At 46.3% G+C, this 23,198-nt stretch overlaps 1 protein-coding gene across 7 annotated transcripts in view; it reads left to right on the top strand.

The window, feature by feature from the left end:
- Positions 1-23,198, top strand: part of plch2a (phospholipase C, eta 2a) — a 194,846-nt gene that overhangs the window by 95,787 nt on the left and 75,861 nt on the right. Inside the window, exon 1 of one of the 7 annotated variants that reach the window (XM_031803787.1) lies at positions 12,532-13,403. The exons of 5 other annotated variants lie outside the window; for them this stretch is intronic. In XM_031803787.1, coding sequence (XP_031659647.1) covers positions 13,130-13,403 — 274 coding nt within the window. In that variant the 5' untranslated portion in view covers positions 12,532-13,129. Of the gene's footprint in view, positions 1-12,531; positions 13,404-23,198 lie in introns of those variants that run through there. One more of the 7 variants, XM_031803782.1, reaches the window with a different exon arrangement.

Below are 23,198 nucleotides of genomic sequence, written 5' to 3'. Positions count from 1 at the left end.
ACAGCAAATTGATTAAGGGTTCAGGAAATTGGAATTGACAAAGCAAACCATTACTGTAGCTCCTGGCTGAATGAGGAGGTTGAGACGGCACTTAAACAGATCACAGACAATGGACTCTTCATTCCCAACCTCTAGCACAGCACGGTGTACAGTAACAGGAACTAGTCCGCTGCTAGTTACATTACTGCTTCGCGTAATGCTCTCTCGGGAGCTTCTATAGGATGGCAGCAATAATATACACTTTCACATTTTTCTTCTTCTGACAAGTTTTCAGAGTGAGTTAAAGTTGCAGAGAGATTAAGTTTAATGCTAACATGGCTGTTGTGGACGGCTCTATGTTTGTCTCTGACGCGGGGCCTGTTATTGTGCCGTGTCGCATCGAGTGATGGAAGCTGTTTATCATTGGGCCGCTCGCTGTTTTTATGGCGTGTGAGCATGATAAATGCCCCCCGTGAGCTGAGAACTCTGGGAACTAAGAGGGAGAGAAATAGAGATACAGAAAGACACACAGACAGTCAAAGACAGAGAGAGCGAGAGACAGAGACTGAGAAAATAGAGAGAGGCTGCCATGAGGACATGTAAGAGGAAATGTACTGGAAAATGGACAGGGGACTGGGGAATACTGGAGCTTTTTGTTGTTGTTGGGAACAGAAGAACTATTCACGCCCAGTAAGGAACCGACCTACTCCATTACAGTGGTGCTACTTGACTCAGATAACCCAGTTGAACTCTGCCTGACTCCTGGGGTTTCTGCAGAGAGGAGGAGGTGAAAAGAGGGTAAATATAGCCAATGCGTATTCACTAACTAGTTAGCTATGTATGCGCTAGTAGCGTCCATTTTGCAAGTGACGTCACCCTCTCTGAGACCTAGAAGTAGATGCTTCCCTTGCCCTACAACAGCCATGGCTCAGCGATAAACAACACTGCTTTGTGAGTGGGAAGTGTTGTTGGGAACAGAAGGTTGCAAGTTCGCACCCAGTGAGGTAGAGGGACAGGACTTATCCTGTTAGACCAGCACAGGTGTCTGTGGGTTCATGTCCCTTCTCTAGATCAAAGTTGAGTAAACCATTGGATCTCAGTCCAAGACACAGATATCTAAATTATTCAGCATTTGTTTGCTTTGGAAAGTTTGGTTTACACTATCGGCTAGAAAAACTCAGTCAGCAAAGATCCTTTCTTGAATGGATATTTCTCTTTAGTCATTCAGTCTCACTAACGAGGGTATTGACCTCCTTTGAATGACAGTGTCTGCACTGTAGAAAGAAATCATTGTCGTCATCCCATTTTCCATGCTAATTGTCGCAGCCAGACAGCAGGCAAGGGTTTATCTCCAAATGTAAGCTTCAGCATTTCAAACATGCATTGTGATTGGTCTGTGTTTTGATGCCCAGCAGTACCACATAGCAAGATTGGCACATCATAATTCCGGTCCAGTATTTCCCCCAGCAATTGACCCTATTCTAATGATTGCTACCCCAGTGGATGACTTGAGGGACTGGTCAACTTACCTCTCATAGTGTACCCAGTGTTCTCTCTGTCTCATTTCTCAGTACTGATGACAGTCCAGTTAACCTTTTACAAGCTGGTACGCCTTCAAGACCGTGGCATGGAAGCTGAGAATGTGCATTAAGTGTCTCCCACACCCCAGTTTCCAAAAATTGTAAGTGCGTGCACAGCACGTTTGAATTCAAATCCACTACAGAAGAGTGCCGACATGACTTTTTATTAGTGCTTAAAGACTTTGTGGTTCAGGTCCTTTAGAAACTGTTCATGGTACTGAGCTGTTCTATATCCTCTGCATAGGGCTAACCACTGTTCAACCAGGTCCAGTTGAACTAGATTGACAGGGGCCACAGGATTGGAGCCAGGTTTTGAGGTGAAATTGTGTGGTTCGGTGTTTGGGCAGTCAACACCTCAGATTAGGCTAGACAGAATCCTCTGGACCCTTGATTCCCCAAACACGCACACACACACCAAGCTCATCCCCCCGGAAAGCTAAGCAGCAGGGTTCCATATCCTCTATGCCACCATGCCATCTGGCAGACAGAAACTCTGCTCTCCGTTGGCATGGTAACCCTACGTCAGGGTTCACGGTGCCCTTGCTGCTCTGAGCCTCTGGTCTTTGATCCATCCGGTGGGAATATTTGTAATTTTTTACACTTAGATGACCAATTTACCATATTCATTCGAGCACAATTCAGCAAGACGTACTCAAATATTTTGCAACGTAAAACAAAAACAACAATTTCTTATTGGACAAGTTGTAGTTCCTCCCTGTTTCAGTCTGTTTTCTTCCATTTGGTGCCGAATGAATACAACCCTGGTTAGCAAGTTAATTGACACATCATTCTCACTTACAAACCATGACCAATAGGATACTGCCAATACAGGATGGAGATTTTTTTTTAAAAGAGAGGATGATTAGTGCAGTTTCTCAACTTCTTTGTATTGTTGAACAGCATATGTAATGGTTCTCTTCCTTGAACAACCGCTAAAACCGACACAGTTGGACGAGCGCTTCCATTAAAATATCCCAACATATCTCAACATAGAGGTTGAGAAACAATCTGTGCTGTTTTTGCACTCTCAGATAGCAATCTATTATACCCAGTCATTTTCATTTGGCATGTGCGGAGTCAACACGACTGGAGTTAAAATAATGTGATTTCACATCACATGTTTTTCCTGTTCGTTCCAGAGTCTTTTAAAGTGTTTTACGGTAGTGTTTCATTCCATAACTGCACCACTTCTTGTTACGCTGCATGATATGAGATTGACCTCTGCTCTCCCAGGCAGGCTGGCTGAGTGGCAATATTCTTCTCCCTGGTATCTTCAGGAGGAGGGTGGCTTAGAGGGAGGAGGGATAATAGAAAGGGAAGGAGGAGGATAAGGATAAGGGGGTGCTCAATGTTCTCCCATGGGTGTTAAAAACGCCTGGCAGGCATTTCTTTATGTGTGTGTCAGGACGATAAAGTCTGATAATGATTCATTCATACAATAATCAGACAAGATTCTGATATGTATTTTCTTCCACTCTGTGGGTAAGAGCGTCCCTTCTCGTTTTTTTACAAGTCTTTACAGCCCAAGTTCTAATCTGCAGCCGGGAGTGTGGATGGAGGGAGTGGACGGGGTGGTTCCTATCCCGCTCTCACCAAAACCATTTCAAATCCTACATTGCTATTATGAATTGTAGGGTGAACCCACGGCATTAGCTGAACCAAAGCTGACAAACTTGTGGCAAATTTGTGGTAAAATTGTATATAAAATGACATCCTAGGGAGGCGGTATAAATATAGTAATAATGTACCATATTTATTTGTGAGGCGGGACCAGATACAATTAAAACATTGATAGATTGAATCGTCACCAGGCAGATGCATTGCAACATCATGCTTTAGATTGCGCGATAGTATAGAGAGAGGGCGAGCGAGAGAGGGAGAGGCCGAGCGAGAGAGGGAGAGGCCGGGCGAGAGAGAGCGGGCGAGAGAGGGAGGGGCGAGAGAGAGCGGGCGAGAGAGAGGGTGAGCGAGAGAGAGGGCGAGCGAGAGAGGGCGAGCGAGAGAGGGCGAGCGAGAGAGGGCGAGCGGAGGGGCGAGCGAGAGAGAGGGCGAGCGAGAGAGAGGGCGAGCGAGAGAGAGGGCGAGCGAGAGAGAGGGCGAGCGAGAGAGAGGGCGAGAGAGGGCGAGCGAGAGAGAGGGCGAGAGAGGGCGAGCGAGAGAGAGGGCGAGCGAGAGAGAGGGCGAGCGAGAGAGGGCGAGCGAGAGAGGGCGAGCGAGAGAGGGCGAGCGAGAGAGGGCGAGCGAGAGAGGGCGAGCGAGAGAGGGGCGAGCGAGAGAGAGGGCGAGCGAGAGAGAGGGCGAGCGAGAGAGGGCGAGCGAGAGAGGGCGAGCGAGAGAGAGGGCGAGCGAGAGAGAGGGCGAGCGAGAGAGAGGGCGAGCGAGAGAGGGCGAGCGAGAGAGGGCGAGCGAGAGAGGGCGAGCGAAGCGAGAGAGGGCGAGCGAGAGAGGGCGAGCGAGAGAGGGCGAGCGAGAGAGGGCGAGCGAGAGAGGCGAGCGAGAGAGAGGGCGAGCGAGAGAGGGGGCGAGCGAGAGAGGGCGAGCGAGAGAGAGGGCGAGCGAGAGAGGGCGAGCGAGAGAGGGCGAGCGAGAGAGGGCGAGAGAGAGAGGGCGAGGGCAAGAGAGAGAGGGCGAGGGCGATAGAGAGAGAGGGCGAGAGAGAGAGAGGGCGAGCGAGAGAGAGGGCGAGCGAGAGAGAGGGCGAGAGAGAGAGAGGGCGAGGGCAAGAGAGAGAGAGGGCGGGGCGAGAGAGAGAGAGAGAGAGAGAGGGCGAGAGAGAGAGAGAGAGGGCGAGCGAGAGAGAGAGGGCGAGAGAGGGCGAGCGAGAGAGGGCGAGCGAGAGAGGGGCGAGCGAGAGAGGGCGAGAGAGAGGGCGAGCGAGAGAGGGCGAGCGAGAGAGGGCGAGCGAGAGAGGGCGAGAGAGAGGGCGAGCGAGAAGAGGGCGAGCGAGAGAGGGCGAGCGAGAGAGGGCGAGCGAGAGAGGGCGAGAGAGAGGGCGAGGGCGAGAGAGAGAGAGGGAGGGGCGAGAGAGAGAGGGCGAGCGAGCGAGAGAGAGAGAGGGCGGGCGAGAGAGAGAGGAGGGCGAGCGAGCGAGAGAGAGAGGGCGAGCGAGCGAGAGAGAGAGAGGGGCGAGGAGGGCGAGGAGAGAGAGAGGGCGAGGGCGAGAGAGAGAGAGGGCGAGGGCGAGAGAGAGAAGAGGGAGGGCGAGCGAGAGAGAGAGAGAGAGAGGAGGAGGGGCGAGAGAGAGAGAGAGGGCGAGCGAGAGAGAGAGGGCGAGCGAGAGAGAGAGAGGGCGAGCGAGAGAGAGAGGGCGAGCGAGAGAGAGAGAGGGCGAGCGAGAGAGAGAGAGGGCGAGCGAGAGAGAGAGAGAGAGGGCGAGCAGAGAGAGAGGCGAGGGCGAGCGAGAGAGAGAGGGCGAGAGAGAGGGCGAAAGGGCGAGCGAGAGAGAGAGAGGGCGAGCGAGAGAGAGAGAGGGGCGAGCGAGGGCGAGGCGAGAGAGAGAGAGAGAGAGAGGGCGAGCGAGAGAGAGAGAGGGCGAGCGAGAGAGAGAGGGGCGAGCGAGAGAGAGAGGGCGAGCGAGAGAGAGAGAGGGGCGAGCGAAGCGAGAGAGAGAGGGCGAGAGAGAGAGGGCGAGCGAGCGAGAGAGAGAGAGGGCGAGCGAGAGAGAGGGCGAGCGAGAGAGAGGGCGAGCGAGAGAGAGAGAGGGCGAGCGAAGAGAGAGAGAGGGCGAGCGAGAGAGAGAGAGAGGGCGAGCGAGAGAGAGAGAGAGAGAGGGCGAGCGAGAGAGAGGGGCGAGCGAGCGAGAGAGAGAGAGGGCGAGCGAGAGAGAGGGCGAGCGAGCGAGAGAGAGAGAGAGGAGAGGGGGCGAAGCGAGAGAGAGAGAGAGGGCGAGGGCGAGAGAGAGAGGGAGGGCGAGAGAGAGGGGCGAGCGAGCAAAGAGAGAGAGGGCGGGCGAGAGAGAGAGAGGGCGAGCGAGCGAAAGAGAGAGAGAGAGGGCGAGCGAGCGAGAGAGAGAGAGAGAGGGCGAGAGAGAGAGAGGAGGGCGGAGGGCGAGAGAGAGAGAGGGGCGAGGGGGGCGAGAGAGAGAGAGAGGGAGGGGCGAGAGAGAGAGAGAGGAGGGCGAGCGAGAGAGAGAGTGTGAGCGAAGAGAGAGGAGAGGGCGAGAGAGAGAGAGGGAGGGCGAGAGAGAGAGAGAGAGAGAGAGAGGGCGAGAGAGAGAGAGAGAGGGGGAGCGAGAGAGAGAGAGGGGGCGAGAGAGAGGGAGAGAGAGAGAGGTGAGGGGCGAGAGAGGAGAGGGCGAGAGAGAGAGAGGGCGGCGAGAGAGAGGGGAGAGAGGGCGAGCGAGAAGAGAGAAGGGCGAGCGAGAGAGAGGGCGAGCGAGAGAGAGAGGGCGAGAGAGAGGGCGAGCGAGAGAGAGAGAGAGGGCGAGCGAGAGAGAGAAGGGCGAGCGAGAGAGAGAGAGAGGGGCGAGCGAGAGAGGGCGAGGCGAGGAGAGAGAGAGAGGGAGAGGGCGAGGGGCGAGAGAGGAGAGGGAGGGGCGAGAGAGAGGCGAGCGAGCGAGAGAGAAGAGGGCGGGGGGGCGAGAGAGAAGAGAGGAGAGAGGAGAGGGCGAGCGAGCGAGAGAGAAGAGAGGCGAGCGAGAGAGAGAGAGAGAGGCGAGGAGAGAGAGAGAGGGCGAGAGACGAGAGGGGCGAGGTCTAGAGAGAGAGAGGGCGAGAGGGCGAGGGCGAGTGCGGAGCGAAGAGAGAGGAGAGGGGAAAAAGAGGAAGAGGGGGCGAGCGAGAGGCAGAGAGGGGCGAGAGAGAGGAGGAGGGAGGGCGAGCGAGAGAGAGAGGGCGAGCGAGAGAGAGAGGTGCGAGCGAGAGAAGAGAGGGGGCGAGAAAGAGAGAGAGAGAGAGGGGCGCGAGAGAGAGAGGAGAGAAGGGCGAGAGAGAGAGAGAGAGAGAGGGAGGGGCAGCGAGGAGAAGAGGGCGAGCGAGAGAGAGGGCGAGCGAGAGAGGGCGAGAGAGAGAGGGGCAGGCGAGAGAGAGAGAGAGAGAGAGGGCGAGCGAGAGAGAGGGCGGAGGGCGAGAGAGAGAGAGGGAGGGCAAGAGAGAGAGGGGCGAGGAGAGAGGGGTCGAAGGGCGAGAGAGAGAGAGGGAGGGGAGGCGAGAGAGATAGGGCGAGCGCGAGGGCGAGAGAGAGAGAGGGAAGGGCGAGGAGAGAGAGGGCGAGCGAGCAAGAGAGAGAGGAGGGCGGGCGAGAGAGAGAGAGGGCGAGCGAGCGAGAAGAGAGAGAGAGAGAGAGAGGGGGCGAGCGAGCGAGAGAGAGAGAGGCGAGAGAGGGCGAGGGCAAGAGAGAGAGAGGGGCGAGGGCGAGAGAGAGAGAGGGAGGGGCGAGAGAGAGAGAGAGAGGGCGAGAGAGAGAGAGAGAGGGCGAGAGAGAGAGAGAGAGGGCGAGCGAGAGAGAGAGAGAGAGAGGAGAGCGAGGAGCGAGAGAGAGAGAGCGAGAGAGAGAGCGAGGAGAGAGAGAGAGAGGGCGAGAGAGAGAGAGGGCGAGCGAGAGAGAGGGCGAGGGCGAGCGAGAGAGAGGGCGAGAGAGAGGGCGAGGGCGAGCGAGAGAGAGGGCGAGGGCGAGAGAGAGGGGGCGAGAGGGCGAGCGAGAGAGAGGGCGAGAGAGAGAGGGCGAGCGAGCGAGAGAGAGAGATCCATTCACAACTCAGCCTATCAATCTGTCCACATAGTTTAACACATTAAATGGATGATCCTACTGAGTAACATTTATTTTTTGCATAGTGTATGTCTGTTTTTAAAGACATGTTGCATCCTAACCAGGGTCATATTCATTAGGCACCAAACGGAATACAACGGACTGAAACAGGGAGGGACTACCTGAACTTGTCCAATAAGAAACTCACATTTTTTTCCCCCGTTGCAACAAATCACCATGTTTTGCTATGTGCTTTGCAATAGAAAATACAGCCCAGTACTCCATCCCCACAAATGTTAGAATGCAGCCCACAGCTATAACGCCACTGTTTTAATTGAACGTTGAACAATTCAACGTCACAATAATTCTATTGACAGGCTGGGTTCCATACGACTCATTGATATCTCACTGTCATTCTCCACACCGCAATGCCAAGTCCAACCGACTCCATATCAGGGGGGGGGGTACACATGGCAGTTTAAACTCCTCTGTCTTAAAATATATTTGAGTTTCTTTCGTGTGTTGAGGTCACTCAGGGAGTCTTTAGTTGGAGCATCATGAGCCTCTTCTGGAACAGCTGATGCTGATATCAGTGTTTCTCAATCACAGAAGCCCTCCTGGGAATGCACGTTTTGATGTAGCCCATCAATAACACGCCTGATCTACTGAATCAAGGTTGATGGTGATCTGACACGTTGAATCAGTTCTGGTCGTGCTGGGCTAAAACCAAAAATGATGTAACCCATCAAGTCATGTTAAGATCTGGTTACAGACGACGATCTGTCTGTAGCAAAGGAAGCATGGAAAGGAAGCTGTTCTGAGGCTCTTGGAACAAAAGCTGAAGCTAGTACTGTGTGAACAAGCTGGATACTGCTGTTGTGCTAGCCTTGGTGCTGAAATGCCCCGTTCGGTCAGGCCTACTATAGTCCATCCAGGCTGTGAGTGTGCCTATACAATACTACAGCAGGGATTGGATCTCTATATCAGCCCAAATTACCGCCAGAATCCAGTTGCGGTCGAAGCTAATTAAACAGGTCAAACAGAATTTCCCTTCAAATCTCGTTCTCAAGCCAATAAGCTAGTTTCAAGTTGTCTGGTGAGCTGCCTTTTTTGTGGGGATCAATTGTAACTTGTGTTATTTACATTGGATAAAAGGATAGAAAATGGTACATCATACACTACAGTTGAGGAACAATGGGAAAGTAATTCTGCTTCAAAGGTTGATACATTTGTAACCCCACTTTTGAGAAAATGGCCCTTGAATATTTTGGTACACCTATTGGAGAGCTCTTCTTTGTTTACACCCATTCAGCATCGTTCACAACCCCTTAGCCCCACCCATCACTTTAAGGATTCACAGGATTCACACTCTAAACAGAGTGAGTAAGGTAGTAGCAAACAACCAAGACTTTCAAGAGTAAAAGTGGTGAAAGTAGTAGCAAAAATACAAATATCTAGTCCTTGGCCTACAGTGCATTCAGAAAGTGCATTCAGATCCCTTGTCTTTTCCCACATTTTGTTACACTACAGCCTTATTCTAAAATTGATTAAATAGCTTTTTTCCCTAATCAATTTTCACACAGTACCCCATAATGACAAGGCAAAAACAGATTTGTTTTTAAATATATAAAAACCCGGAAATATCACATTTACATACGTTTTCAGACCCTTTACTCAGTACTTTGCTGAAGCACCTTTGGCAGCAATTACAGCCTCGAGTCTTCTTGGGTATGACGCTACAAGCTTGGCACACCTATATTTGGGGGGTTTCTCCCATTCCTCTCTGCAGATCCTCTCAAGCTCTGTCAGGTTGAATGGGGAGCGTCACTGCACAGCTATTTTCAGGACTCTCCAGAGATGTTCGATTGGGTTCAAGTCTGGGTTCTGGCTGGGCCACTTAAGGACTTTCAGAGACTTGTCCCAAAGCCACCCCTGCATTGTCTTGGCTGTGTGCTTAGGGTCATTGTCCTGTTGAAAGGTGAACCTTCGCCCCAGTCTGAGGTCCTGAGCGCTCTGGAGCAGGTTTTCGTCAAGGATCTCTCTCTGTACTTTGCTCCGTTCATCTTTCCCTCGATCCTAACTAGTCTCCCAGTCCCTGCTGCTGAAAAACATCCCCAGAGCATGATGCTGCCACCACCATGCTTCACAGTAGGGATGGTGCCAAGTTTCCTCCAGACGTGATGCTTGGCATTCAGGCCAAAGAGTTCAATCTTGGTTTCAACAGACCACATAATCTTGTTTCTCATGGTCTGAGAGTCTTTAGGTGCCTTTTGCCAAGCTCCAAGCAGCTGTCATGTGCCTTTTACTGAGGAGTGGCTTCCGCCTGGCCACTCTACCATAAAGGCCTGATTAGTGGAGTGCTGGATAGATGGTTGTCCATCTGGAAGGTTATCCCATCTCCACAGAGGATCTCTGGAGCTCTATCAGAGTGACCATCAAGGCCCTTCTCCCCCAATTGCTCATTTTGGATGGGAGGCCAGCTCTCGGTAGAGTCTTGGTGATTCCATACTTCTTCCATTTAAGAATGATGGAGGACACTGTGTTCTTGGAAACCTTCATGCATAGGATACAACATTTATAAACAGTGCAGTGGAATGGTTACTTGCATAGTAGCAATATAGAAAGTGTCCAGATAAATATTGTATAATTATTTTACATGATATGATTCTTACCCAGACACACTTGTCTTGATTGATGGGTCATGTGAAAGAAATGCTATAACCACCCCACAGTCAAATCTAGCTATGTGGATGGGTCACTATTGTCTAGACATGTACACATGTTCATGAAATACAATAGATGGCCGTAATGTCCTCCCCACTTGATGGGTCATGTAATCATTTAGCAAAGTTGAGTCTTTTGTTTAGACATGTACTGTAGGTAGCTAGCTAGTTAGCTAGCTAAACAATTAACCTAATGGTGATTTCAAGACAACTGCAAACTTGGAAAAATACTAGTGAAATCATGACGTCAGTGATCTTCAGGCCGGAAAGTCTGGGCTCTAGAAAGAGGCCAGAGTTCCCGAGTTGGATGGCTGTTCAGAACGATTTTTCCCAGTTGGTGCTAGTTTTTTTCAGAGTTCCCAGTTCTTTTGAATGCACTGAAGTCGGAAGTTGGAGCTTTCCGAGTTCCCAGTTGTTTTGAACACAGCAATAATCCCAACCAAAACTACTAGCAATTCAAACTGATTGTCATAGCTAGCCACAATGCATGAATCTGCAGGTAGCTAAAACTAACCAACTAGGTTCAATGTTAGCTAGCTATCTAACATTAGGCTATAACTAGCAATGCAAATGGCTTTCTTAGATACAAATAATATGCATGAATCTGCAGGTAGCTAAAACTAACCAACTAGGTTCAATGTTAGCTAGCTATCTAACATTAGGCTATAACTAGCAATGCAAATGGCTTTCTTAGATACAAATAATATTACTACACAGATCATACACGTAATGTTAGTTAGCCATGTTATTGACAGAAGCATGCTACATGGCAGACCAATCTGAAGTCATCTTTCGGCATGTCCGACCCATCCATTATCTCAGCCAATCGTGGCTAGCGGGAAGGTTCTTGTCTTTTTCCATGGCCAAACCAACTTGGCTCGTAATTGAACCATTGTATTAGTATTTACAGATGGCATACAAGTTTGTTATTCAAGCACATGAAAATTCACGTTTCAGAAGGCATTTCTGCCCCAAAAATAAAAGTGTACGTTAAGATGGCTCTCCTGTGAAGTAGTGACGTGTGACATACGCCTCGTTTCTTGAAATGAGTCACATATTTAAACGTACTTTACCGATTGTCTGTGCCGTTGGTCCTTTCAGTGGGAGGAAGTGCAGATAGGGTAACCACAGGAAAGTGTGCGACGCCAGTAAGTTCTGTTGCCTGTTTTTTCCATCTCCTGATAATTTCACGTGATGTACAATCTGTAAACAATAGCCGAATGTAACCGAATGTTCTTGTGAACATTTTCCAGCTGATTGCGTGGGACAATGTTTGGTCTGTGCTTCATTTAAGCTTGGCCCTTGTTGACACATTGTGCAAGTCGTTTGCAAAGTGCATCCGCACTGAAAATACAAACTGGAAATACAAACAGACATACAGACCAGCGTACTGAAAGTCTAGTTAATGACACTACTCTGTGGATATTTTGTGGATATTACCTCCTACATAAGGTCAAAATCAGCAGACAACAGGTAAAGTACATTCAAATGAATTTTATTCAACAGTCTGACTTGTGATGGGACTGTGAGAGGACTCTTGTCCTATCGGATTCGTAGTTTTTTTTAATTTGATTTACATTGCTGAGATTTGTGAAAGGGATATTTCAGAAATTATATTTGGATTAATATATGGCAAGGGAATGACTTAGCGATACTGGACGATACTGCTGCTATATCAAGAGCGAATTCATGAGAACATGTCCTCAATTCCCCTTGTAGGATGAGATGTTAATGTGCGTGCGTTATAAGCTATTAAATTCCATCATCTTAAAATGGCTCTGTCCCTGACAGGCATGAACCAAGGATCTCTGCCAGCAGAAACCACATTTTTCCCCCCACTTGTAACCACCCAAATAAAAATTGCATTGGACTGCTAGCTGAGGATTAACGGAGGCATTTTGATTACAAAACAACACTTCAATATTCAACTTGTCTTCTGTTTCTTAATTCTAACTAAGAAGGACTGTGGGATTTCTTATATAACAATGGAAGAGGATTCCAACTCTGTCTCTATTTTTACAGTGAAGGTGTGACAGTATTGCAGTGTTTGCTTTGTCAGATTTAAGGCTTTGCACCCCCTCTTTCACCCTCCCACTTGATTTTGCAGCGCTTAAGTCGTTTTATATGCACCTCTGCCAAAAACACACTAGTAGCTAATCATATCTTCGTACACCTATATCAGCAGGCCATTCAATTAGCCAAAATGGAGTGTTTGTATGTATTCAAACCGGACCCAGATTATACAGGTGGTCAGAATAGAGAGGGAGATAATTTTTCCTCTCCATGGAACGTAACTGGAGATTGAGGTCTCTCAAACTTTCCCCTCAGCCGGGGAAAGCGAGTTTGTGTGCACAGACTTGTGTGTGTTGTCATTTTGATACCCTCTGGTAGCCCCACAGGAGACACTTTCATGCATGAAAAAAATAATTTTTAATTGGTGAGAAGGAAAAACAAGACTTGTTACATCTCTATTAGGGTGCCTGGCTCATTCTCAGTGCGTTACTCTCTCTCTCTCTCTGTGTCTCGCTCTGTGTCTCTCTCTCTTTCTCGCCACACGTTAAGTAAATCCCCCCCGACCTGGATTAGAGATTCCGAAGGATTTACGCTCCCGACTGACACTGAGAGGTAGCCTTTTGAATTCTAGCTGAAGAAAGAAGAGAAAGGATATATGATACAGGCGTACCTCGTTGTCAACTGAGATGGAGGGATATTGAAGAGAATGCGAGCTGAGAGAAGAAGAGAAGGTCGTTTGCTGTGGTGAGCAGCGCCAGATTATTGACTAACTGTTGACAGCATTTGGAGAGGAGGATTTTCTTCTCGCTCTCCCACCGAGAGAACTGCCTACTGAAAAGGCTAGATCTGAAAGAATGCTTTGGAAAGGAGCCATCAGCAGATATTGTGATTACTAACTCTCAGCAGTCTACCAAGGACTTTGTACACTAATCAGCCCTAACAAAGACAGAAGAAGCATCCAAAAAATATCCCCCTTTGACCTCAGGCATACGTTAAGATGTCCATGTCACATTTGCATTGGCTTTGCCAGCCAGAGGGAAAACAGACCTAACTCTACCTGAGCAAACGTAGCCGGGGCATTCAATCTCCTTTTCGCAATTGAGAGAAGCAGACAAGGAACCGGCGGCGTGCACCCACAAACCTTCAGACATGAGCGCCTCAGTGATGACAAGTGGCCTTTTTCCCATGTCCTTTCCCGTGTCCTCTGCGCTGATGCGGTACGCGGAGGCTGCCCAGGAGCCATGCCCTACCACGGACCAGGCCCCCATCCATAGGGACGAGAAGGTGAAAGAGAAGAAGAAAGAGGGAGAGAGTGTTGTGTGTAAGAGCCAGCAGCAGGCCTCCCTATCCTGCCTGGTGGAGGAGTTCTTCTGTATTGGCAGCAGAATTCTGTCCTCCTCCATGTGGAGGCTGGGAGACATGGGTAAGGATGGATTGATGGATGGCATTTGGACTAGGTTAAAGATTGACCATTACAATAACTAGTGTTCTGGAGTACATTTGTTGTTGAAACGGAATGGGAACTTGGTCATGCATGTCTGTATGTGTGTATGTGTGTGTGTGTGTGTGTGTGTGTATCTGGATTGTGGATGTGTTGTAGGAATGGTACATTTTGTTATGTAGCTCTGGTGAGACATGGTACTAGGTACTGTTCTACTGGATGACTGGAGTGTGCCTGTGGGACTGTGTGTCCAATGACCTATTGGTCTGCTGCTTTTTACATCAGTGACACAGACACCTTCACTACAGAAACATCTGTCTATAGGTGTGTATGTGTGTTTGCTGTATGTGTGTGCACGCTTGTGTGTGTGGGTGTGTGACATATGGACTCCAGACAATCCCCTAAAGCTTAGCCTAGTGCTCTGACCGAGTGAGTGAAGGACAACGTGACTCCGCCCCGTTGGCTCTCCTGGCCCACTTCTTCTACCCAGACTGTACTCCCACTGATGCGCTGGACGACCAGGTCATGCCATCACTGTGGTTGCACCCGGGCCCTTCTGCCGCTGCTTGTTTAGCAGCATTAAGGTTGACACCAACTTACCTCATCCTCAGCTGCCTCCTGGCAGATTATGTGTCCATCACCTGTCGTCTGGCTTCTATTTTAACCATGTTAACCAGTTGTAAAGCCCTCACACGATGGGTAGAAGTCAGAAGAGTGTAGTTATGAATCAAGGTCATGGGGTAATGTGTTTTACTAAAATCATGGGAGAAAAGTTAGGAGATGGAATGGGAATTTTGTCTGGGTAATTGTTTTATTGTTGTTGGGAATTTTGTCAGGGTAATTACTTTGATTCGTTTTCAAGCAAGCATTTGTTTTTGGTCTGATTCTTGTCATTAATTGCGTTTGTTGAATACCAGTAGGTTGTTCTCAAACAAACAAGCAAACCACTTTAGTGTGTTTCAATCAGACCTTTTGGGGCGAAGTGATTTCTCTCATTCCGAGATGTAATTGTTTCCCTTATTAGCTGACACGTTGTTACACACAAGTGATTCTGACGTTCTCTCGTAATTACACTCAATTACAGGACAAGTAAAATAAGTGTGAATTTAGGTTTGACCTTGTTGACATGCCGAGGATAATGCCATTATAATTGCTGTATTTATTTTCAGTAGCTCCCAAATGTAATTTTGTTGTTGGTCATATCTCCCATGACTGGCATCTGTACACAGCAGGCTAGTCAAGCACAGTAATGACATACAAGACTGCATTTTGTATGACTATTTTATCCTGCTGGACTGTCTTATTGTCTATATGTTCTTTTACATCTCCCCATACTGTGTAACCCTGAGCATGTTTCCATGGCAACGGCTCTGGACCCAATAATAAAGGGTTAGTTTGAAGTGGCCAGTCTCTGGGCAAACATTGAGATTTCCCTCCAGCTGTTAGTAGAAGTCTTTGCTACAGTACTACTGCAGCATGTCTTTGCCATGCCGTGTCTGCTTGTTATCACTAAAAATGAGTGTCTCACGTCATGCCAAACATTTATTCATTATACAATTCTCAGTCCTTTCCTGAGGGACCATTTTTTTAAGGGGGTGCAAATGTTTTCTCTACCCACCTGAATCATTGAGTGCCTTGATCAGTGGAATCAGGTGTTGTTGGGCTAAAACAAAAACGTAGACCCGCTTGTGTGATCCCAAGGGGAATTGATCAAGAAACACTGCACTACACACACACACACGGCTGGAACACTTTAAAAAAAAAATATCATTCTCTAATTTCTTCTTAGCAAATATACCAGTTCTTCTGTGCAGTGTAGTTATATTACGAAGAGTTTCCTACAGATTCCTTGAAGTTGAGTCTTCTTTACAATGTGTATCTGCCCCAGTTTGACCAGTTGGTCCCTAATTGCTCCATTAGCAGCAATTCAAACAGCTGCAACTTCCGAGAGCAGCAGTTTATCTCTGAGAGAAGGAAAGTCCAACATGCACTAGACTGGTGCCTAATTTGATGGTGTCCTTTGATTAGTCGGGCTTCCATGGGCTGTGAATAGCCTTGAAGCTTCCAACGGATTGACAAAATACCTTGGAAAATATGCCGTATTTATTTCCCCATTCCACAATATCAGGGTTGGGGTCATCGACATTCCAGTGAAATGTGTTGAATACAATTGAGTTGCATTCCCATGGAGACATTCCATGTCCAAGTTAACAAACAGGAAGTGACCCCAACCCTGTAGAATGATGTGGTGTTCTGTACACTTCACAGTAGACTGTAGATGACCCAACGACCCATTAGTGCACGTTCCATCTCTCCCAGTTTAGACTGCAGATATCCATCATTTCATATCGTAACTCTTTGACGCCATCCTCTCTCCCATCTACCTTCCTTTGTCTCCCCTTTCTTCCCTCTCCTTTTCACCTCGTCACTTTTTGTCTGCTGTACGCACCGTGCAATCAGCACTCGGCCCACATTAAAACAGAGTTTCGTTAGACTAGATTTGATTCGATTTTGCCTCTTGTCGCTGTAGTGAAATCCATTAGTCTACCCCACCCCCAACACACACACACACACACTCACAGTTGAGTAGATTCCTGGAGGAGCTGTCTGTCCATATCATGGACTATGAAGAGTTAAGATGAAGGCTGGGTATAAGGGATAGATGCAGTCAGTGATAGTGTTGCGTTTTAGGGGGTTGTGATGGTTCTGTAGCAGATGTTGGTCTTCACCACCTACCTTATTATATCTGGGGTGGCTCTTCACAGATTCGGAGCTGAAGAGGCAGGCGGACAGTTTAGTTGTTGGCACAGTTCAGGGACAGGGGAACACAAAATATATAATACAAATACTGAGCTACATTGTATGCCAAAACATTTAGGGGGAATATATTATTTTATACTAATACAATTGCTCATAGAAATCGATTTTGTTTAACAAGTAATTTAAAAAAATAGGCGTCAAAATGATCCCCCGTTTTCAATACTCCAGCACCCTCCCGCTGCGAGGATAAGGACACTGAGCCTTTTTCTTAAATGATTCATGAGATTGGGTGGGATCTTAGACCATTCCTCCATACAGAACCCTTCCAGATCCTTGATATCCTTAGTATGCACTTATGGACTGCCCTCTTCCATTCAAACCACAGGTTTTCAAAGATGTTCAAGTCTGGATACTGAGATGGCCATTGCGATATGTTGATTTTGTGGTCAATTAATAATTTCTTTGTAGATTTTGAAATGTGTTTCTTAGAAAAAAAGGGTTCCAAAATGGTTATTCGGCTGTCCCCATAGGAGAACCCTTTTTGGTACTGTGGAAAGGGTTCTACCTGGAACCAAAAAGGGTTCTTCAAAGGGTTTTCCTATGGGGACAGACGAAGAACCCTTTCGGTTCTAGATTGCACAATATTTTCTAAGAGTGTACATTTTTTGAGGAAAATAAGTATTACTTGTTAAACAAAATGTATTTCTCTGAGAAATTGTATAAAATAATATAATTTCCCATTTTTTTGCATACAATATAGCTCTTTATTTAAATTGATTTATTTGATACAGTCATTTTTGCTCATCTTTATAAAGGCTGTCAATATTTTCGGACCCTACTGTAAATATACTGTATAAATAAAGTACTGCGTCTCTATGCCACAATAATGTAAGGCTTCAACATCTATGCCCAATCCATAGAAATATAATTACTTGAATAGGCATTCCCATTCAAGTCAATGAGTGGGTGATGGGTGGTCTATTTACATAGCTTATTAAACAGCCTGAGAAAAAAATGAACACTAATGAGCTGGACTGTGCAAAGCCCAGCGTGTTTTACTGATGTTGTTGTTGGGCTGAGCATTGCGACAGTATGTCCAGGCCTATTTGGAATGAGTACAGTTACAGTATGCATCAGCTCTATTGTCTCTGGTGGACAATATTCACAATGTTTATTCCCTGCATAGCGACTCACTCAACACCTTTTTTCAAGGGAATGAAATGAATAAACATTATTGATCCCTAGAGGGAGAGACTGGGTTTTTACTGGCAGCAGACAGACTGGGACAATACAGACACACCAGCATGCGTCAGAACACCTATGGAGATTCTCCTTTTCTGTCCTCCTCCGTGACCTGGAAACCGATAAGTGGTAGAGTGATTGAGGAAAGTGTCAAGTTGTTATTAGGCGAATGGAAGAGTGTCCGTCCCTCTTCAATACCCACCTTTCATCGAGGATGGTCATGTGTATTTGAGTTTTGATATGTGTCACTCTCCCTGTTGTTTTGTCGGAGGGGAAAAGCATGCACACATTTTAAGAACATTATGCAACACACAATGATATACCATGATATTTGGCATTCTTACTGAAATAAAACAAACTTTTGAATGTAGATTTTCTGACAGAAAAAAAGACAGTGTTTTGTCTAGACAGGTTTCACGCATGTACAGTAGCTTGTTGTTGGCACTGCAGTCAGACTCCATGTACAGTAGCTTGTTGTTGTTGGCACTGCAGTCAGACTCCATGTACAGTAGCTTGTTGTTGTTGGCACTACAGTCAGACTCCATGTACAGTAGCTTGTTGTTGTTGGTACTACAGTCAGACTCCATGTACAGTAGCTTGTTGTTGTTGGCACTGCAGTCAGACTCCATGACCAGTAGCTTGTTGTTGTTGGTACTACAGTCAGACTCCATGTACAGTAGCTTGTTGTTGTTGGCACTGCAGTCAGACTCCATGTACAGTAGCTTGTTGTTGTTGGTACTACAGTCAGACTCCATGTACAGTAGCTTGTTGTTGTTGGTACTACAGTCAGACTCCATGTACAGTAGCTTGTTGTTGGTATTACAGTCAGACTCCATGTACAGTAGCTTGTTGTTGGTACTACAGTCAGACTCCATGTACAGTAGCTTGTTGTTGTTGGTACTACAGTCAGACTCCATGTACAGTAGCTTGTTGTTGGTACTACAGTCAGACTCCATGTACAGTAGCTTGTTGTTGTTGGCACTGCAGTCACTCCATGTACAGTAGCTTGTTGTTGTTGGTACTACAGTCAGACTCCATGTACAGTAGCTTGTTGTTGTTGGTACTACAGTCAGACTCCATGTACAGTAGCTTGTTGTTGGTATTACAGTCAGACTCCATGTACAGTAGCTTGTTGTTGGTACTACAGTCAGACTCCATGTACAGTAGCTTGTTGTTGGCACTGCAGTCAGACTCCATGTACAGTAGCTTGTTGTTGTTGGTACTACAGTCAGACTCCATGTACAGTAGCTTGTTGTTGGTATTACAGTCAGACTCCATGTACAGTAGCTTGTTGTTGGCACTGCAGTCAGACTCCATGTACAGTAGCTTGTTGTTGTTGGTACTACAGTCAGACTCCATGTACAGTAGCTTGTTGTTGGTACTACAGTCAGACTCCATGTACAGTAGCTTGTTGTTGTTGGCACTGCAGTCACTCCATGTACAGTAGCTTGTTGTTGTTGGTACTACAGTCAGACTCCATGTACAGTAGCTTGTTGTTGGTATTACAGTCAGACTCCATGTACAGTAGCTTGTTGTTGGCACTGCAGTCAGACTCCATGTACAGTAGCTTGTTGTTGTTGGTACTACAGTCAGACTCCATGTACAGTAGCTTGTTGTTGTTGGTACTACAGTCAGACTCCATGTACAGTAGCTTGTTGTTGGTACTACAGTCAGACTCCATGTACAGTAGCTTGTTGTTGATACTACAGTCCGACTCCATGTACAGTAGCTTGTTGTTGGTACTACAGTCAGACTCCATGTACAGTAGCTTGTTGTTGTTGGTACTACAGTCAGACTCCATGTACAGTAGCTTGTTGTTGTTGGTACTACAGTCAGACTCCATGTACAGTAGCTTGTTGTTGTTGGTACTACAGCCAGACTCCATGTACAGTAGCTTGTTGTTGTTGGTACTACAGTCAGACTCCATGTACAGTAGCTTGTTGTTGTTGGTACTGCAGTCAGACTCCATGTACAGTAGCTTGTTGTTGGTACTACAGTCAGACTCCATGTACAGTAGCTTGTTGTTGATGGTACTACAGTCAGACTCCATGTACAGTAGCTTGTTGTTGTTGGTACTACACTCAGACTCCATGTACAGTAGCTTGTTGTTGGTACTACACTCAGACTCCATGTACAGTAGCTTGTTGTTGTTGGCACTACAGTCAGACTCCATGTACAGTAGCTTGTTGTTGTTGGTACTACAGTCAGACTCCATGTACAGTAGCTTGTTGTTGTTGGTACTACACTCAGACTCCATGTACAGTAGCTTGTTGTTGTTGGTACTACACTCAGACTCCATGTACAGTAGCTTGTTGTTGTTGGCAGTTACACTGTACACATTCAAGGCTCTAATAAAAAACGAAATTGAATGTAAAATGAACTTCCACAATTTATTTAAAATCGTAGCCATATCCTCTTTACATCATTAAAATCACACTGATTCAAGCTATTTAACAGTATAAAACGTCACTTTTATCATATACACATGTTGTCTTGAATTTCAATGCTAGCTAGCTTCGCTACTAAAAAAAAAGCTAGCCAACAACACCCAGAATTTCGACATGCACACTATCCACCTAAATTGCTGTAAGATTTGAATTATTCATCCAATCTTGAAAACATTTGGTGGGGTTATGCATGACACTTTATTGATCTAGTGGCTAAAGACAAAGAATAGTGTTTAAAAGAGTTGAAAATGAATTTGGACATTCATTTGTATATTTCCGTTATTTTTAAGTTTAAATTGTACATTATTTTGTGTGTAGGGTGGACCTAGGGAAGTTGTGAAGGCATATATTTCATCTTACATTTATGTTCTTTCAAATGATATAAGAACCATGAGTGTGCGATGTACATTTCTTGATTTAATAGCTGTTATAAAGGGTGAGTATTACACTAAAATGAATTGTCCAACTGGCTGGGTTATACCAGGTTATTAAGGGTAATATAAAACAGTACAATTAATGTCATAATATAAACACATTGTTCAATGTATCAATATTGTGATAATTAAGTACATTTATTGTGATGTGGAATTTTGTGCCAGATAGAAATGCTTCTCAATGTTGTCATATGATATCTCAAAACACTTTACAGTAGGGTTGGGTGGTATCCAGATTTTCACACCGTCATACCGTTTGTTGTACCATACCGGGGTATACACTATTACCAGAAGTGCACACAAGGAGTGCTATTTCAAAAATGATAAATAAATGCACAAAACAATTTAGGCAACAGTGATGTTGATCTAGGGGGGGATTGAATGTCTCTGCTCTAACCAAGAAGCTTGATCTTGACATCTTGCCACTTAGCTAGGAAGTTATCAAACCAAATGCATAGCTGGAGCCATGACCAGGATATCATTTATTTGACATCTTTGATTTCTTATAGTTATACTTAACTTATACTTATAAGAAAGGGCATGGCACGCAGCGTCTTCGAGGCGGAGGTGCCCCCAACCCAAAAATGACAAATACATGTATATATATTTTTTTTTAAGTATTGAAATTCATACCATCGGTATTTCGTAATACCCCGGTATACTGTACAAACGGTATATCGCCCAAGTCTACTTTACAGTCCAATCTATTGACCCCAATTTCCCCCGCCTACGGCAGTAGAGAAGTAATTGGGCATATTTCTAGTAGTCTATTCTCTCGTTCAGCCTATTGCTGGCATGTGAGGCTAACATTATAGTGCCACATACTGTAGCCTATATTATTAGCATCGTCATAGCTGTAGCAGTAGCAGTAGCAGTAGCTGTAGCAGTAGCTGTAGTAGTAGCTGTAGCAGTAGCTGTAGCTGTAGCAGTAGCTGTAGCAGTAGCTGTAGCAGTAGCAGTAGCTGTAGCAGTAGCTGTAGCAGTAGCTGTAGCAGTAGCTGTAGCAGTAGCTGTAGTACAGTGCCTTGCGAAAGTATTCGGCCCCCTTGAACTTTGCGACCTTTTGCCACATTTCAGGCTTCAAACATAACGTTATAAAACTGTATTTTTTTGTGAAGAATCAACAACAAGTGGGACACAATCATGAAGTGGAACGACATTTATTGGATATTTCAAACTTTTTTAACAAATCAAGAACTGAAAATTTGGGCGTGCAAAATTATTCAGCCCCCTTAAGTTAATACTTTGTAGCGCCACCTTTTGCTGCGATTACAGCTGTAAGTCGCTTGGGGTATGTCTCTATCAGTTTTGCACATCGAGAGACTGACATTTTTTCCCATTCCTCCTTGCAAAACAGCTCGAGCTCAGTGAGGTTGGATGGAGAGCATTTGTGAACAGCAGTTTTCAGTTCTTTCCACAGATTCTCGATTGGATTCAGGTCTGGACTTTGACTTGGCCATTCTAACACCTGGATATATTTATTTGTGAACCATTCCATTGTAGATTTTGCTTTATGTTTTGGATCATTGTCTTGTTGGAAGACAAATCTCTGTCCCAGTCTGAGGTCTTTTGCAGACTCCATCAGGTTTTCTTCCAGAATGGTCCTGTATTTGGCTCCATCCATCTTCCCATCAATTTTAACCATCTTCCCTGTCCCTGCTGAAGAAAAGCAGGCCCAAACCATGATGCTGCCACCACCATGTTTGACAGTGGGGATGGTGTGTTCATTGTGATGAGCTGTGTTGCTTTTACGCCAAACATAACGTTTTGCATTGTTGCCAAAAAGTTCAATTTTGGTTTCATCTGACCAGAGCACCTTCTTTCACATGTTTGGTGTGTCTCCCAGGTGGCTTGTGGCAAACTTTAAACAACACTTTTTATGGATATCTTTAAGAAATGGCTTTCTTCTTGCCACTCTTCCATAAAGGCCAGATTTGTGCAATATACGACTGATTGTTGTCCTATGGACAGAGTCTCCCACCTCAGCTGTAGATCTCTGCAGTTCATCCAGAGTGATCATGGGCCTCTTGGCTGCATCTCTGATCAGTCTTCTCCTTGTATGAGCTGAAAGTTTAGAGGGACGGCCAGGTCTTGGTAGATTTGCAGTGGTCTGATACTCCTTCCATTTCAATATTATCGCTTACACAGTGCTCCTTTTGATGTTTAAAGCTTGAGAAATCTTTTTGTATCCAAATCCGGCTTTAACCTTCTTCACAATAGTATCTCGGACCTGCCTGGTGTGTTCCTTGTTCTTCATGATGCTCTCTGCGCTTTTAACGGACCTCTGAGACTATCACAGTGCAGGTGCATTTATACGGAGACTTGATTACACACAGGCGGATTGTATTTATCATCATTAGTCATTTAGGTCAACATTGGATCATTCAGGGATCCTCACTGAACTTCTGGAGAGAGTTTGCTGCACTGAAAGTAAAGGGGCTGAATAATTTTGCACGCCCAATTTTTCCGTTTTTGATTTGTTAAAAAAGTTTGAAATATCCAATAAATGTCGTTCCACTTCATGATTGTGTCCCACTTGTTGTTGATTCTTCACAAAAAAATACAGTTTTATATCTTTATGTTTGAAGCCTGAAATGTGGCAAAAGGTCGCAAGGGGGCCGAATACTTTCGCAAGGCACTGTATCATACATTTATTACAATGATTGCAAAAAACAGCATTTGAGAGTGTGCTGACCCCGGTGCTAGAGGGGTACGCAGCTGGAGGTTGAATGTTTGAAGGGGTATGGGCCTAGGCTGTACAGCTGGAGGTTGAATGTTTGAAGAGGTATGGGACTATGGGGTACAGCTGGAGGTTGAATGTTTGAAGGGGTACGGAGCTAGAGGTTGAATGTTTGAAGGGGTAGGGGACTATAAAACGTTTGGGAATCACTGGC

This window comes from Oncorhynchus kisutch, linkage group LG24, assembly GCF_002021735.2.
Source record: "Oncorhynchus kisutch isolate 150728-3 linkage group LG24, Okis_V2, whole genome shotgun sequence".
Taxonomy (NCBI): Eukaryota; Metazoa; Chordata; class Actinopteri; order Salmoniformes; family Salmonidae; genus Oncorhynchus; species Oncorhynchus kisutch.
Note: the sequence above shows the minus strand (reverse complement) of the source record. Positions and strands in the feature narration are given on the sequence as shown.